Genomic DNA, 17,603 nt, shown 5'->3' on the forward strand with positions numbered 1-17,603 from the left:
ACAGCTAATGATTACATTTTTACTTTTTTCTTTACAAATTTCAGCTGTAATACATTCCAGTACTTTATCAATCACCATCGTCATCTTTTCCACCACATTAAATTTCAAGGATTTGTCCACTGTCAGTTTTGGCCGACGGTCATAGGTTCTGTCCAATAATATGACGCGAGACTGGAGTAAAATACATCCATGGCTTGGCACTTTATTAAAGAAGGAGCATGATAACAGCACAAAACACCAACTACAACTACAACTAAACAAAATGGCTTCCTTTTATACTCTACCTTTTCAGGTGAGCATCTGGAATAGCCCAAGTATGGGGGTTAACTAATCAAAATGAAAACATAACCCTCCACACAAACAAACATACAATAACATTAAAGCACATAACAAACATATACATATTTCCAACACGTACTATAAACAAACCAATAACATAAGCTTCACCCATTACTATCTAAATTAAAACCCTCTTTATCCATACTCCCTAACCTGGCACACCGGTCTGCTCCAAGAGCTCTTAAACAGGTGATTGAGCCGCTTTCACTCTTTTGCTCCTCATCCTGCAAGAAGCAACCAGGACAGGTGAGTACCTTTACAAGTTCTCATTTCACATATATTTAGGTTATTGACAAATGATTAACTGCAAGCAGCTCTAACTCTGGCTCTTCTCTGACACAGGTAGGATGGCCAGTACCCCTGTCTCTTCACCTCCACAAGCTGTCAATTCAATCGTATGTCAAAATAAACCTAATAAAAGACTCCATAAGAACTAATGTGTTTTTTCTTTATTACCCTATTTTAAATTCCCAATCCAACAATTTATCATTAACAATACCAACCAGGTAATGGAACCCCTGGTCTCCATTACATCCACATACACGGCCACTCCTCCTCCTTTGTTTTGCCTAGTTATAAATGTGAATTCATAACCCTCCAGTTCAAAGTCTGTTCCTTTTTCCATATTGATCCAAGTTTCTGATAAGGCAATGACACTAAAAGGATGTGAAAACTGGTTAAGAGATTCTTTGACATGATTAAAACTAGTAAACTCTGTAAAGTCTGTCTTCATTCAGGTTCAGCTCTGTGGAAAGGCATCGATCCTCCTCACAGAGAGCAGCGATCAGCAGTGAGCTGGCTTCACTTCCTCGTGTCCATCACGTCTCGTGCTTTATCTGCTCTGCTGTGGTCTGACTGATTCCATCTCCTGATCATTGATAACGCGCTGCTGCAGGAGTTTATCCAGACGTTGATTTAAAACCAGTTCAGACACTCTTTCAATAAACTGAGCGAACTGTGAGCAGCCTCTCAGCTGCTGGGACTCGGGCCTCAGCTGGGACACTCCTCATTAAGGTTTCTGTTCTTGGTGCTGAAGGAACAAAGATAGATAACAGACATGTAACAGGACGCTGACCTGCAGATGAAAAGAGACTTAAGTATGATTTCAGCTGAACTTTTATGAAAGAACCAGATGTTTGCTCTGGCTTCTGGCAGCAACCTTACCTGCAGGTAAACAGATGATTTCCAGGTTTCTGTCCCCTCTTGGTCTTTGACCATCAGAGTCACAATCTCTGGATTTGTACTCAGGAAAACTTGAAATGTTGGATGGTAATTTGGGCCAAACTTTAAGTGAAATTGTGTTTGCTAAAAACCAACAGAAAGGTGCCGTTTTCATGACCAGTGGGTTATCCAGCTGTTTGATTGATGTCAGCAGCATTTAGTTTGTAACTGCTGACTCACCTCTGGCTGTATCCTGCTCTCAGGGTCACAGTGGACACTGTACCTTTGACCGAAGCTGCAAAGACAGTCAGCAGGGGTCTGGATGCATTCAGCACCACGTCCTTGTTGGGCCTTCAGTGACAGGACAGTTTATTATGCTGCTAACGTTAATAAGTCTGTTCACCTGTAGAGCTCATTTAAACACATCAGGTGTAGAACATCATGTGTCATGGCGTGTCCAAATTCACAGGCTGCATCCTCCTGAGGACTTCAAGGTCTACGTGGGCCGGGTCCTCCAAAGGTTGGGTAGGCAGGAAGTGAGCGGCTGTGATGGTCTGGCCTTCAGATTTGTGTCACCGCTGTCTCGGTGGAGTTTAATAAACTCAGCCGTCTGCTCCTTGCTGTCTAACATATAACAGGACACTGGAGTAAACTCTCGACCGTCTCACACTTCTGTTTAATCAGTTTGATGTTTATTCAGCTGTGTGAAAATTATAACTTTAACCTCAGCCAAACCGAACAAAAAACACTGAAAAAAGCCAAACGATAACATTTTTACGTTATCTAAGTGACTTATATATCATGTTTAACCTGAGTAGCCAAAGACCGCGGGGGTTTGAAAATGATGTGCTGGGAGTTCGCTGTTCTCGCCCCGGTCAGCTATCGAGCTGGTGGGTAACAGACGTCTTGCAAATATGTGATATCTTGACAAACCGAGCAGATGTTTGAAGTTTACACTCCTACATTCTCAAACAGGAGCCCCAGCAGAGATGGCTGGCGCGGCTCTCCGGAGCCCCCAGTCGGAGCAGATGCAGGGCCAGCAGGTGTGGAGAGCCCTGGCTGAGGCAGCTGAAGCTGTGGGTGGCTGTCAGCCAGCTCAGGATGCCTTTTGGGCTGCAGCAGCATAAAATCCTCAGCAGCCTGGGTAAGCTTGCGTGAGCTCTCTGTGGAGGCTGTTGCAGCTGACTCACCCGAGCGGTGCAAACTTAGTTACCTTCAAGGCTCCAGAGTCAGCTGAGGTCAGCAGCTCAGCCTCTGGGGAGGCCCTGGGGAGGTTACAATCCCTGGACCAGCCAGGTCTCTACAACCAGAAACAGTCTTTGCATGTGCAGCTTCAGAACCAGACTTGAAGTTCCAGTTAGTGTCCGATGTCCCAGAAACACTCAGGTGCTCACTGAGCAATCTCTTGAGGCCAACACTCAGAAAGTAAAACAGTCTTTGAGCCTTTGTGGGAACATTTATCGTCTGTGCTGGAAAGGTGGAAACATCTGGGAGATGCAGCCTTAACACACTGGGTTTCACACGTCCTTGGAGGCAGCTCACTAAACTCAGGGATGCAGACAAAATCAGCACTTGCAGGAACACAATGTTCCCTCTCACAATGAGCTTGGAAGCAGAAACTGAGTTTCCCTCACTGACTGTTTTAGACAGTATTGTGGGAGCAACACAAAAAGAGAAATGATGAAGAAAAAACAGAATGATGAAGATGGAGCTGCAGGAAGGAGGAAAAGAGGAAAACACAGAAAAGATTCACAGATGTGGTGAAAAAGGACACGACAGGTTCTGTTTGTTAGTTTGGTTTTTCTTTATTTGGTAAAGATTCAGAAATAAAGAGAAGATCACATGTTTGAATATAATATTGATGTTCTGTAATTACACAAGTTGTAAAATCTTTCCAGAGTGAGACAGAGACTGTGCAGAGACTGTAGAAGGACAGAGCAGCAGCAGAGCAGTCCAGATACACTGATGATCCTCTGTCAGATCCAGAGGGACACACAGGGATGATGCTGGACTCTACATTGTGTCTGACAGTGGAGCTGTTCTCAGAGCAGTTCACTCTGCAGCACTGACAGTCATCTGCACTTCATTCCTCTGTCAGTCACTGCTGGATGAAGCTCTCCTCTCCACCTCCCAGTAACATGGCCCAGTCAGAGCGTCTCTACACACAAGCTGCTGCTGCTTCAACCTCTCTGGATCATCAGGACACAGCTGCTCCTCTCTCAGCACACACACCGTCCTGTTTACCATCACCACCTCCACCTGCAGAGAGAAGAAGGAAGAGCAGAGGAGATAAACGAGTGTTTCCAGAGACTCTTCATCAGCTGTCAGTCAGTGATGCAGCACATCCAGTATAAAGAGCAGCAGGGACTTCAGTGCTGGGACTGTACTAGGACTCATTGTTGCTTCACTTTCTCTAATCTTTGGATTTTTATTGAAGTTGCTGAAAATGTTTTTCCCTCCTAGTTTGAGTTTGGACTTTCATTCATTAGAAGAACCTTGGTGTGTCCACTCTGAGCTCTGTAGGAACCCCAACAACAAGCCCAACAATCCAGATGGACGGTTCCAGCTGTTAACTGGAGGAATTCCATCCAAACATCTGCTCTCACTAAATTCTTCCTCACCTACAGACTGTGTTCTTCACTGCTTTAAACTTGGAAATGAATGCAGTCATTGGTCTGCGTGCTGCTTTGTTCAGAGAGCTGATTGGCTGTTGACAGTTTGATCAGAGCGTGTCAGCCGTTACTATGGTGACCATAAAGGTCAGAAACAGGAAGTGTTTGTGTCCAATCCTGAAGCCTGTCACCGTTCTCCTCTCACAGCTTCACTGAGAAGCTGCAGCTTTACAGAAACACTGGATCTTTGTTTCATACTGACTGTGTTTAGTACAATACTGCTGACAGCACCACCCACTCACTCCATCACTCTACTGACCTCAGAGACTCCAGTCTGTAGGCTGGACTCTGCTGAAGATCAGACAGCTGCTTCACATCTGGATCCTTCATGTTGTTTCCCCACAGGTCCAGCTCTCTCAGATGGGAGGGGTTGGACTTCAGTGCTGCTGCCAGATAATCACAGCTGATCTTTGACAAACCACAGCTCCTCAATCTGTATAAAGAATGAAAGATGTAAGTTTATTAGACAAAGAGCTTGAAATCATTCAGTGTTTCATCATCTGTTCAGAGCTGAAGAAGGTTCAGAATGCAGAAGTTTAGAAAATGGAAACTCCAAACAGCTGAAGCCAACAGGAAGCAGCTTCAAACAGGAAACTGTGCAGAGTTTCAGACTATATGTCCTGATGCAGCCAGTTGGATTTTGGAGATTTGAATCTCTGTTCTGTGACTAAGTCCTTGAATCATTTCTTCCAGTTGGTCCAACAAGACAGACTAAGTGTTGGACATGTGTTGTGGCTCCATTAGGGGAGCTTCTAAATGTGATGTGATGGCCCCTCTGGGTCTGTCAGGTCACAGCACTGAAGAGAGCTCAAACTGGGCACACAGTTGTTCCAGTCTGGACCAAAGACTCTATACTGGGACTGAGGGACTGCTTTGACTGCACCCACTGGGACTTTTTAAAGGCTCATGTTTTCACTTAGATCATCGATTTCTACTGACATTTCTTTCTGGGAAAAATGGGGATTACTTTGGAAACAGGAAGTATTTTCCCCAATAAGCAGCCCTGGATTAGTAAATCACTCCAACATGTTCTCAGGCAGAAGAAGCTGTCTTGTTATGAGGGAGAGAAGAAAAAGATTGAGGCACAGAAACTTGTTGAAAGAGAGATAAAGCAGCTAAAATCAGGTGTAAAAGTAAAGCAGAGGATGAGCTGAATAAAGGACACTCAAGGCTGGCTTGGAAAGGAATGAAGTCCATGGTGGGGATGCAGAACAAGGAGCAAAGATGAATGTGATGCTGAATCAGCAGAAGACTTGGACTCATTTGATTCCAGCTTTGATATCATTGATTTCAATGAAGAGCTTTGTGATTGTAGCAAAGGGCTGGTAGCTCTGAGAGTCCCACTGATGAGGTGTTTGTGTGGAAATCTCTTAGTGGGACCAAAGAGAGAAAAAGCCCTGGTCCTGATGCTGTGGGAGGGAAATGATTGAAGTGTGCTGTGAGGAACTGACTGGGAGATTTTCACACATTTTCCAGTCCTCCTTGGAACAACAGGAAGTTCCCAGCATATGGAAACAAAGGTTAAGTGTCCTATGGCACTCAGTGATGACGGTGCTGTTGCCCCACCACCTCCACCTCTTTGTAAAGGAACTAACTGTAATCTGAAGCTTCAAATGGAACTAAGACTTCCTCCACTAGGTGGCAGTGTCTGATGAGAAAGTGTTAGTGGAGCTGGCCTGGAGTCAGAAACAGGAAGATGCAGGATTTGGGCTGAAATGGGGAAAAGTGGTTCGCACTAGTGCCTTAAAGCAAGAAGGTTGTAGGTTGAAGCTTGTTCAATTCAATTCAATTCAATTCAATTTTATTTATATAGCGCCAAATCACAACAAAAGTCGCCTCAAGGCGCTTCATAGATACAGAGAAAAACCCAACAATCATATGACCCCCTATGAGCAAGCACTTTGGCGACAGTGGGAAGGAAAAACTCCCTTTTAACAGGAAGAAACCTCCGGCAGAACCAGGCTCAGGGAGGGGCGGCCATCTGCTGCGACCGGTTGGGGTGAGAGAAGGAAGACAGGATAAAAGACATGCTGTGGAAGAGAGACAGAGGTTAATAACAGATATCATTCAATGCAGAGAGGTCTATTAATACATAGTGAGTGAGAAAGGTGACTGGAAAGGAAAAACTCAATGCATCATGGGAATCCCCCGGCAGCCTACGTCTATTGCAGCATAACTAAGGGAGGATTCAGGGTCACCTGGTCCAGCCCTAACTATATGCTTTAGCAAAAAGGAAAGTTTGAAGCCTAATCTTAAAAGTAGAGATAGTTTCTGTCTCCCGAATCCAAACTGGAAGCTGGTTCCACAGAAGAGGGGCCTGAAAACTGAAGGCTCTGCCTCCCATTCTACTTTTAAATACTCTAGGAACAACAAGTAGGCCTGCAGAGCGAGAGCGAAGTGCTCTAATAGGGTGATATGGTACTACAAGGTCATTAAGATAAGATGGGGCCTGATTATTTAAGACCTTGTATGTGAGGAGCAGGATTTTGAATTCAATTCTGGATTTAACAGGAAGCCAATGAAGGGAAGCCAAAACAGGAGAAATATGCTCTCTCTTTCTAGTCCCTGTCAGTACTCTTGCTGCAGCATTTTGGATTAGCTGAAGGCTTTTCAGTGAGTTTTTTGGACATCCTGATAATAATGAATTACAGTCGTCCAGCCTGGAAGTAATAAATGCATGAACTAGTTTTTCAGTGTCACTCTGAGACAGGATATTTCTAATTTTAGAGATGTTGCGCAAATGGAAGAAAGCAGTCTTACATATTTGTTTAATATGTGCGTTGAAGGACATGTCCTGGTCAAAAATGACTCCAAGGTTCCTCACAGTGTTACTGGAGGCCAAGGTAATGCCATCCAGAGGAAGAATCTGGTTAGATACCATATTTCTAAGATTTTCAGGGCCGAGTACAATAACCTCAGTTTTATCTGAATTAAGAAGCAGAAAGTTAGCGGCCATCCAGGTCTTTATGTCTTTAAGACATTCCTGCAGTTTAACTAATTGGTGTGTGTTATCTGGCTTCATGGACAGATAGAGCTGGGTGTCATCTGCATAGCAGTGAAAATGTATGCTATGTCTTCTAATGATGCTGCCTAAGGGAAGCATGTATAATGTAAACAGAATTGGTCCTAGCACTGAACCCTGTGGAACTCCATAATTAACCTCAGTGTGTGAAGAGGACTCTCCATTTACATGCACAAATTGGAGTCTATTAGATAGATATGATACAAACCACTGCAGTGCAGTACCTGTAATACCTACAGCATGTTCTAATCGCTCTAATAGGATATTATGGTCGACAGTATCGAACGCTGCACTGAGGTCTAGCAGGACAAGCACAGAGATGAGTCCACTGTCAGAGGCCATAAGAAGATCATTTGTAACCTTCACTAAAGCTGTTTCTGTGCTGTGATGAGCTCTGAAACCTGACAGAAACTCTTCAAATAAACCATTCCTCTGCAGATGATCTGTTAGCTGTTTGACAACTACTCTTTCAAGGATTTTTGATATGAAAGGAAGGTTGGAGATTGGCCTATAATTAGCTAAGACTGCTGGGTCTAGAGATGGCTTTTTGAGTAAAGGTTTAACCACAGCCAGCTTGAAGGCCTGTGGTACATAGCCGACCATTAGAGATAGGTTGATCATATTTAAGATCGAAGAATTAATCAATGGCAGGACTTCTTTGAGCAGTTTTGTAGGAATGGGGTCTAAAAGACACGTTGATGGTTTGGAGGAAGTAATTATTGAAGTTAACTCAGAAAGATCAATTGGAGAAAAAGAGTCTAACTTAACATCAATGGTACTAAGAGTAGCTGTAGATAATATTACATCTGTGGGATGATTACTGGTAATTTTTTCTCTAATGATAAAAATTTTATTTGTGAAGAAGTTCATGAAGTCATTACTAGTTAACGTTAAAGGGATGGTTGGCTCAACAGAGCTCTGACTCTTTGTCAGCCTGGCTACAGAGCTGAAGAGAAACCTGGGGTTGTTCTGATTTTCTTCAATCAGTGATGAATAGTAAGATGTTCTGGCTTTCTGGAGGGCTTTCTTATAAAGCAGCAAACTATTTCTCCAGGCTAAATGATGATCCTCTAAATTTGTGACACGCCATTTCCTCTCCAGCTTACGAGTCATCTGCTTTAGGGTACGTGTTTGAGAATTATACCACGGAGTCAGGTACTTCTGATTAGAGACCTTAGTTTTCACTGGAGCTACAGTATCCAGAGTCGTACGTAGTGAGGAGGTGAAATTATTAACAAGATAATCGACCTCTGTTGGGGTAGTGTTCAGATAGCTGCTCTGCTCTGTGTTGGTACACGGCATTGAAGATGATAACAGTGGGTGGATTATATTCTTAAACTTAGTTACAGCGCTTTCAGAAAGACATCTACTTTGATAAAATCTACTCTCCACCGCTGTGTAATCAATTATTGTAAATGTAAATGTTATCAGGAAATGATCAGACAGGAGAGGGTTTTCAGGAAACACTGTTAAATGTTCAGTTTCTATGCCATATGTTAAAACAAGATCTAGAGTGTGATTAAAGTGGTGGGTGGGTTCTTTTACATTTTGAGAGAAGCCAATTGAGTCTAATAACAGACTAAATGCCATGTTGAGGCTGTCATTTTTAGCATCTACATGGATGTTAAAATCACCCACAATAATTATTTTATTTGAGCTCAGAACTAAATTAGATATAAAGTCTGAGAAATCAGACAGAAACTCTGTGTAAGGCCCAGGTGGACGATAGATGATAACAAGTAAGACTGGTTTCTGAGTTTCACAGCTGGGGTGGACAATGTTAAGCATCAGGCTTTCAAATGAATTAAAAGTCTGTCTTGGTCTTTCATTAATTAATAGGCTGGTGTGAAAAATTGCTGCCACACCGCCCCCTCGGCCTGTGCTTCGAGGTTTCTGGTAGTTAGAATGACTCGGGGGTGTTGATTCATTTAAACTAACATAATCATCCTGCTGCAACCAGGTTTCTGTAAGGCAGAGTAAATCAATTTGTTGATCAATTATTAAGTCATGTACTAACAGAGACTTGGAGGAGAGAGACCTAATATTTAATAATCCACATTTCACTGTTTTACTCTTTGGTTCAGATGTGGATACTGTACTGTTCTTTCTTTTTGATTGTTTATGTTTAAGTTGTTTGTTGCTGGTTTTTAGTTTGTTTTTTGTCTTTTTGGAAGCTGACACAGTCTCTATGGAGATGGGTTTTTGGGGGGGTAGCAGGAGGCCTTTCGTTGGCCTTTCTGTGGAGGTTGGATGTTCTCCCACAGTCCAATGAAATGCTGCTTAGGTTCATTGGTGCTTCTAAATTGGCTGTAGGTGTGGATGTGAGAGAGTGCTTCTCTGTCTCTCTCTGTTGGCCCTGTGATGGACTGCTCACCTGTGCAGGTGGACCACGCCTCTTGCCCTATGACAGCTAGGGCACAGGCTGCAGCCCTGTGAGCCTAAGCTGAATAAACAGTTAGCAAAAATGATCTATAGATGGCCTGAAATTCCCCAGTTAGCAGTTTGGTAGATAGCTATGACATGCTAATCCCATCCAGCAGCTGTATTCTACCTGTAAGCTGATCCCTGCTGAGCCAAAGCACTTTTTCATATACAAATTACAACCTTTAATAGAAACCTATTGGTCAGCATCTTATTAGCCTGCTGTTAGCTTCATTCCACAGAAAACTGAGAGAAACTAACAGAGCTGATAAAGAATAAAGAGAAATGTGCTGATTTAAAGCCTTTGAAGTGCTTCAGATGATCTCTGTCCACTTCTGTCCACTCATTCATTCATGTAAGCTTTCTAATGCAGCTTTGATCTTCACAGTCTGCTTCATGAAACTCATTCTAACCCTGAATGTCAGAGTGTTCCTCCTTCTCTTTCCCATCATTCATGCTGGCAGTGGAGGAGATTTGGATGTTGGACTGTGTTTTGGATGATGTGTGTATGTTTGTGTTGGACTGCTGTCTGTAAAGCAAACACACATTTTGCTTTGGATTTCAGTGTCACACAGACTTTAAGGTGGAATGAAGAGTTGGAGAGTTTCACAGTGAATCATCCAGTGGAGGATTTTTCTTCTTCTTTGAAGGATTGAAATGTGAACATTGTTCTGCTGCAGTCAATGGACTAAACCAGAGAAGAAGAAAACAGACTTTACCATGAAGATCCTCAGTGTGGATCAGTATAATATCAGCCTGATGTCTGCAGTTTAGTGTCAGCACAACTTTCACATCATATTCATCTCAGCACAACTAAAACATGCTGACTGACCTCAGAGTTTCAAGTTTACATCCTGGACTCTCCAGAAAACCACACAGATGCTTCACTCCTGAATCCTGCAGCTTGTAGTTGTAGCTCAGGTCCAGCTCTCTCAGATGGGAGGGGTTGGACTTCAGTGCTGCTGCCAGATAATCACAGCTGATCTCTGACAAACCACAGTCCCACAATCTGTATAAAGAATGAAAGATGTAAGTTTATTAGACAAAGTGCTTGAAATCATTCAGTGTTTCATCATCTGTTCAGAGCTGAAGAAGGTTCAGAATGCAGAAGTTTAGAAAATGGAAACTCCAAACAGCTGAAGCCAACAGGAAGCAGCTTCAAACAGGAAACTGTGCAGAGTTTCAGACTATATGTCCTGATGCAGCCAGTTGGATTTTGGAGATTTGAATCTCTGTTCTGTGACTAAGTCCTTGAATCATTTCTTCCAGTTGGTCCAACAAGACAGACTAAGTGTTGGACATGTGTTGTGGCTCCATTAGGGGAGCTTCTAAATGTGATCTGATGGCCCCTCTGGGTCTGTCAGGTCACAGCACTGAAGAGAGCTCAAACTGGGCACACAGTTGTTCCAGTCTGGACCAAAGACTCTATACTGGGACTGAGGGACTGCTCTGACTGCTCCCACTGGGACTTTTTAAAGGCTCATGTTCTCACTTAGATCATCGATTTCTACTGACATTTCTTTCTGGGAAAAATGGGGATTACTTTGGAAACAGGAAGTATTTTCCCCAATAAGCAGCCCTGGATTAGTAAATCACTCCAACATGTTCTCAGGCAGAAGAAGCTGTCTTGTTATGAGGGAGAGAAGAAAAAGATTGAGGCACAGAAACTTGTTGAAAGAGAGATAAAGCAGCTAAAATCAGGTGTAAAAGTAAAGCAGAGGATGAGCTGAATAAAGGACACTCAAGGCTGGCTTGGAAAGGAATGAAGTCCATGGTGGGGATGCAGAACAAGGAGCAAAGATGAATGTGATGCTGAATCAGCAGAAGACTTGGACTCATTTGATTCCAGCTTTGATATCATTGATTTCAATGAAGAGCTTTGTGATTGTAGCAAAGGGCTGGTAGCTCTGAGAGTCCCACTGATGAGGTGTTTGTGTGGAAATCTCTAACGGTGTGTTCACACCGAACGCGATGGACGTGAACAAAACGCCCCAAACGCCCCTAATTTGACGCGTGCACATACGCGCCTCAACGCATGTCCAAGAAAAATCCATAGCGCGTCAAAATATCATATTTTGACGCGTGTGAACCGGAAATGTGGGAGGAATGTGGGAGGAAGTTGTGCCAGACGGTATCTTTGCTAGATGGCAGCCGTCGAGCTAGCGCTTGGAGAGAGAGTCTCCCTTCTCTATGTACTGTGGAGAGCAGAGCAGCGGCATAAAAGACGTCCTTGCCGTACCTGGGTCCATCAGGTCCTCCAGAGGCGTGAGCAGTTTGGTGAGTTTCACCATTTGCTCCAGGAGCTGCGCCTGGATGACGGCTGATCCCAGCGATATCACCGGCCAGTTTGAGGACCTGCTTTCCCGCGTCGGTCCCAGCATCGCCCGCCTAGACACCAATTACAGGCGCTCAATCCCACCTGCAGAGCGCCCGTCCATCTGCCTGAGGTTAGTAAAAGTGTTTAATACGGTAGTCCTTTATTGATACCTGTGCTAATATATGCTAAACCATCCATTTATACACTGCTAACATGGATGTGCTATGCTAACAGTGAATGCTCTCGGTGTTTACTGACAGCAAACTGTGGTACGGAGACGACTGTTTATAATATTTCTAGTGATACTCAGAAGGTCTCATCAAGTCCCGATTTAATTCGATTTATGCTGTTATCAGTGTTTGCAATGATAGCATGGCTGTGGTGTCACATCAATGTATGCGCTCGGTGTTTGCTGATATCAAACTGTAGCATTAGGACCACTGAGTTAACCTTTGTAGTGATACTCACTCCTTTTTATTTAGACCTGGTTTAATTCTGGGATAGTTGAATATTTGTATATGATCCCTGCAGCTGTCAGACTCTATAACAGGGGTCACCAGCCTTTATTAAAACAGAGTTAGATAAAACTGAACAGTTTGGTTCATCTTTAGTTACATGGTTCTATCTTGATAAGCTGTCTTATCACAGATTAATTTTTCAAAAATATTAATGATTTAAGCAAGGAAAGGGCTACATGTCAACATACAACTCTTTATTTCTATTAATGTCTTACTTCATTCCTACCTGATTGACATGTTTAGGAATTATGAGTGATTGGCTCACTGTAGTGGTAAAAGTTGCTACCAATCAAATTATGATATGTTAAAGTTAAAACACAACTGTTTTAGATATTATCTAATATACATTTTGTAATTATCCTTATAATTACAAAATGTTTTATGTAAGATTTGAGTTTTGTGATTTAAATCTGACATCACAAAAGTATTTTGGAATTTGAATAATGTATTTTGTAACTGCAATAAACATAATACTAATTTTGAACAATTCTGTCCAGGTTCCTTGTCACCGGGGACTCCTTCACGACCAAGCGTTCAGTTACAGAGTCGGCGTGTCCACGGTGAGCCAGATCACCCCCCAGGTAGCGACGGCCATCTGGGACTGTCTAGTGGACGACTTCATGGCTGTGCCTTCACCTGGAGACTGGCGCTCCATCACAGAGGGATTCCAGGAGCGCTGGAACTTCCCTGTCTGCTGTGCAGCTCTGGATGGGAAGCACGTCCAGACGAAGGCACCCCATATATCATATAGGAGACACACACATTGATATACACTAAATATTTATTCCATTTCTTTTTTTGTGGTTCCCAAATTTATGCACCTGCTTGATTTTGTTTAAACAATTATTGCACACTTTCTGTAAATCCAGTAAACTTCTTTTCACTTCTCAAATATCACTGTGTGTGTCTCCTGTATGATATATTTAACTGACATTTTTTATTGTAACAACCAACGATTTATACAGGAAAATAATGTCTATTAACAAGGTTGCCCAAACTTTTTGCCGCGGTTTGTCTTCATCTGCCTGCCACCTTCGTGCACCTTCGCGGTGCAGGTGTTTATTTCTGAATGAGGGTCATAGTTATGGGTGTTTTTGTGCTGTTTTTTCTATTGGACGTGATGGTTATCAAAACCAAACATGATCAATTTGGCAAGCGCAGGAGACACGACACGGAGCAGATTTGTCAATCAGGCTGCAGAATGCAATGCTGTACGGTGCAAAAAAAAGAAAAGAAAAAGAAAATCAGCGAAAAAGCGAAGCAGTGACGGATGAACAGCGGGACCACTGTGTGCTGTTTATTAATAAACAAAATATATTCCTATATGACAACATGCATAAAAGCAGAACGGTATTTGTACGTCAGTGGGAAAATAGCGGTGGCTTGCTAGCTTTTGTGCGGCTTCCCCGGGTCAGCGAAAACTTTCAAAAGAGAAATGAATGAACTTACCAGGTTGCCCGATCTCTTTACATATCTTCCTCCAAGCTCGGTCCTTTATATTCCTGTCTGTACAGAAAGCAGCTGGTGTCGTACAGCTCCAGGTTGTTTGCTACGGCGTTGATTAGCCTTCCTTCCATTGAAGAATGAAGGGCTTTGGCTGGATCTGCCCCTTTGACCTAGGTCACAGCCGCGACACCAGGCTCCTGATTGGTTGTCGCGGCGCGATTTGACGCTGGAGTTCAGATTTTTCCAACTCCAGCGGTAGACGCGTAACGCGCGTATGCACAAAATGCAACACAAAAACTCACGCGCGTGGCTTTTTTTGCGAGTCAAACGCTCCAAACGCGCTAGACTGACGCGCGTTTCAGGCGTTTTCGCGTTTTCGCGACGCAAATCTGCTTCCGAATTTTCGCGGGAGCCGTAATCGCGGGTCATCGCGCTTTTCCATTGGCTTTACATGTAAACCTGACGCTCTGTTCGCGTCTATCACGTTCGGTGTGAACACACCGTTAGTGGGACCAAAGAGAGAAAAAGCCCTGGTCCTGATGCTGTGGGAGGGAAATGATTGAAGTGTGCTGTGAGGAACTGACTGGGAGATTTTCACACATTTTCCAGTCCTCCTTGGAACAACAGGAAGTTCCCAGCATATGGAAACAAAGGTTAAGTGTCCTATGGCACTCAGTGATGATGGTGCTGTGGCCTCACCACCTCCACCTCTTTGTAAAGGAACTAACTGTAATCTGAAGCTTCAAATGGAACTAAGACTTCCTCCACTAGGTGGCAGTGTCTGATGAGAAAGTGTTAGTGGAGCTGGCCTGGAGTCAGAAACAGGAAGATGCAGGATTTGGGCTGAAATGGGGAAAAGTGGTTCGCACTAGTGCCTTAAAGCAAGAAGGTTGTAGGTTGAAGCTTGTTGGCCTTTCTGTGGAGGTTGGATGTTCTCCCACAGTCCAATGAAATGCTGCTTAGGTTCATTGGTGCTTCTAAATTGGCTGTAGGTGTGGATGTGAGAGAGTGCTTCTCTGTCTCTCTCTGTTGGCCCTGTGATGGACTGCTCACCTGTGCAGGTGGACCACGCCTCTTGCCCTATGACAGCTAGGGCACAGGCTGCAGCCCTGTGAGCCTAAGCTGAATAATCAGTTAGCAAAAATGATCCATAGATGGCCTGAAATTCCCCAGTTAGCAGTTTGGTAGATAGCTATGACATGCTAATCCCATCCAGCAGCTGTATTCTACCTGTAAGCTGATCCCTGCTGAGCCAAAGCACTTTTTCATATACAAATTACAACCTTTAATAGAAACCTATTGGTCAGCATCTTATTAGCCTGCTGTTAGCTTCATTCCACAGAAAACTGAGAGAAACTAACAGAGCTGATAAAGAATAAAGAGAAATGTGCTGATTTAAAGCCTTTGAAGTGCTTCAGATGATCTCTGTCCACTTCTGTCCACTCATTCATTCATGTAAGCTTTCTAATGCAGCTTTGATCTTCACAGTCTGCTTCATGAAACTCATTCTAACCCTGAATGTCAGAGTGTTCCTCCTTCTCTTTCCCATCATCCATGCTGGCAGTGGAGGAGATTTGGATGTTGGACTGTGTTTTGGATGATGTGTGTATGTTTGTGTTGGACTGCTGTCTGTAAAGCAAACACACATTTTGCTTTGGATTTCAGTGTCACACAGACTTTAAGGTGGAATGAAGAGTTGGAGAGTTTCACAGTGAATCATCCAGTGGAGGATTTTTCTTCTTCTTTGAAGGTTTGAAATGTGAACATTGTTCTGCTGCAGTCAATGGACTAAACCAGAGAAGAAGAAAACAGACTTTACCATGAAGATCCTCAGTGTGGATCAGTATAATATCAGCCTGATGTCTGCAGTTTAGTGTCAGCACAACTTTCACATCATATTCATCTCAGCACAACTAAAACATGCTGACTGACCCCAGAGTTTCAAGTTTACATCCTGGACTCTCCAGGAAACCACACAGATGCTTCAGTCCCGGATCCTGCAGTTTGTTGTTGTAGCTCAGGTCCAGCTCTCTCAGATGGGAGAGGTTGGACTTCAGTGCTGCTGCCAGATAATCACAGCTGATCTCTGACAAACCACAGTCCCACAATCTGTATAAAGAATGAAAGATGTAAGTTTATTAGACAAAGTGCTTGAAATCATTCAGTGTTTCATCATCTGTTCAGAGCTGAAGAAGGTTCAGAATGTAGAAGTTTAGAAAATGGAAACTCCAAACAGCTGAAGCCAACAGGAAGCAGCTTCAAACAAACACAACAAGAGAAAAAACTCTGAATGTTTCACATTAAAGTCGTACATTTCTAACAAGAGTATTTTAAAGACAGCGTCACAGATGATCATCTTCCCCTCAGTAAAACTTTGGTTTTCCACATGTGAGTGTTAATGATGCACAAAGACTGTGAGTGCAAAGAGGGAGCGAGGAGGATGACAGAGAGATGGTACAAGAGCATCAAGAACCCGGCGAGGAAATGAGCAGAAGGACTTTGGAGCCTGTTGGATTGAAGCTTTCACAGAGACGTGTTTGACTGGACACCACCAGGACAGACTTTTAATCCCAGGATTTGGATGAGCTTTCTGTCTTTATGGTCACAAATGATGCTGTAACTCTGTGACTGTCCTGGAACAGCAGTATGGTTACGTCCTTTGGACCTGAGTTTCCACAGCTCTTATAACAGCAGTGTACATTCACCTGCAGGCACACGCTGCCTCTGCTTCAGCTCTGTTTATGAAGCACAAACTGCAGGAACCAAACTCAGACTGGCTCATTTCAATCATGTCTGCTTACAAAGACACTTTGAAACTCTTATCAGTATGTTTCCTGTCCTACTAGGAGGGATCAAACTCTGGACCTTTGTTGTGGATCAGTGAAGGATGCTTAGAAATCCCTCCTGCTGCCTGAGCTTGAACATCATCAGCACTTTAACACGGAGCAGAGGTGTTAACTTATTTTCTGTTATATCGCGAGAGTACTGTGGCCCGCGGAGAGTTTTAGTTGTGAGTGAGTGGTAAAACATCGCGTAAGGAATAAAGCGCTTGGAGAAGACTACAACGTCGTGTCTTTTGATTTAACATTGGTAGCAGAGGATGGTTTCCAATTATAAAGTACCATCAAAGCTTGATGAAGCCAGGCATTACGAGTGGTGGAAGAATGAAGTCAATATTTGGAGGCGAGTTTCGGAGTTGGATAAAAAGAAGCAGGCACTCGTGGTGGCGCTGGGCCTCGAGGGAAGAGCCAGAGAAACGGCCATGGAGATACCCGCGGAAGATTTGAACAAAGATGACGGTATGGAAACACTTCATGCAAAACTGGACGCCGTGTTTCAGAGAGAAGAGAAAGACCGCCCGTATGACGCTTATTCGTGTTTTGACTCCATTGCAAAGAACCACAGCGTGTCCATGGCAGACTACATTATAGACTTTGAACAGCGTTATAACCGGATGAAGAAGTACAACATGACGCTGCCTGATGCTGTGCTAGCATTTAAGCTTCTAGATACAGCTTGTCTTGATGAGAAAAGTCGACAGCTTCCACGGACAGCGTGCACGGACTTAAAGTTTGCGTCTATGAAGTCTGCACTGAAACGGATTTGCGGAGGGAAAGTAGCCGGAGTTTTCAGCGGAATTCAACTGAATCAAGATGCAGTTTTCCTTACGGAGCAAAAAGGTCCCAAATACAAACGAAACAACGGTA

The 17,603-nt window shown here is 43.5% G+C and overlaps 1 protein-coding gene across 6 annotated transcripts in view; it reads right to left on the minus strand.

The window, feature by feature from the left end:
- Window positions 1-3,268: 3,268 nt before the first annotated feature.
- The window catches only part of LOC146380888 (NACHT, LRR and PYD domains-containing protein 12-like), an 80,611-nt gene continuing 66,276 nt past the window's right edge, over window positions 3,269-17,603 (minus strand). For 4 of the 6 annotated variants that reach the window (XM_084940257.1, XM_084940258.1, XM_084940256.1 and 1 more), the window contains 4 exons: window positions 15,829-16,005; window positions 10,448-10,624; window positions 4,432-4,605; window positions 3,269-3,759 (listed from right to left, as the gene is read on the minus strand). In XM_084940257.1, coding sequence (XP_084796383.1) covers window positions 3,747-3,759; window positions 4,432-4,605; window positions 10,448-10,624; window positions 15,829-16,005 — 541 coding nt within the window. In that variant the 3' untranslated portion in view covers window positions 3,269-3,746. The remainder of the gene's footprint in view (window positions 3,760-4,431; window positions 4,606-10,447; window positions 10,625-15,828; window positions 16,006-17,603) is intronic. The other 2 variants (XM_084940259.1, XM_084940260.1) reach the window with 2 other exon arrangements.

This window comes from Perissodus microlepis, chromosome 9 (assembly GCF_051167445.1).
Source record: "Perissodus microlepis isolate ML-2025 ecotype Zambia chromosome 9, ASM5116744v1, whole genome shotgun sequence".
NCBI classification, from domain to species: domain Eukaryota; kingdom Metazoa; phylum Chordata; class Actinopteri; order Cichliformes; family Cichlidae; genus Perissodus; species Perissodus microlepis.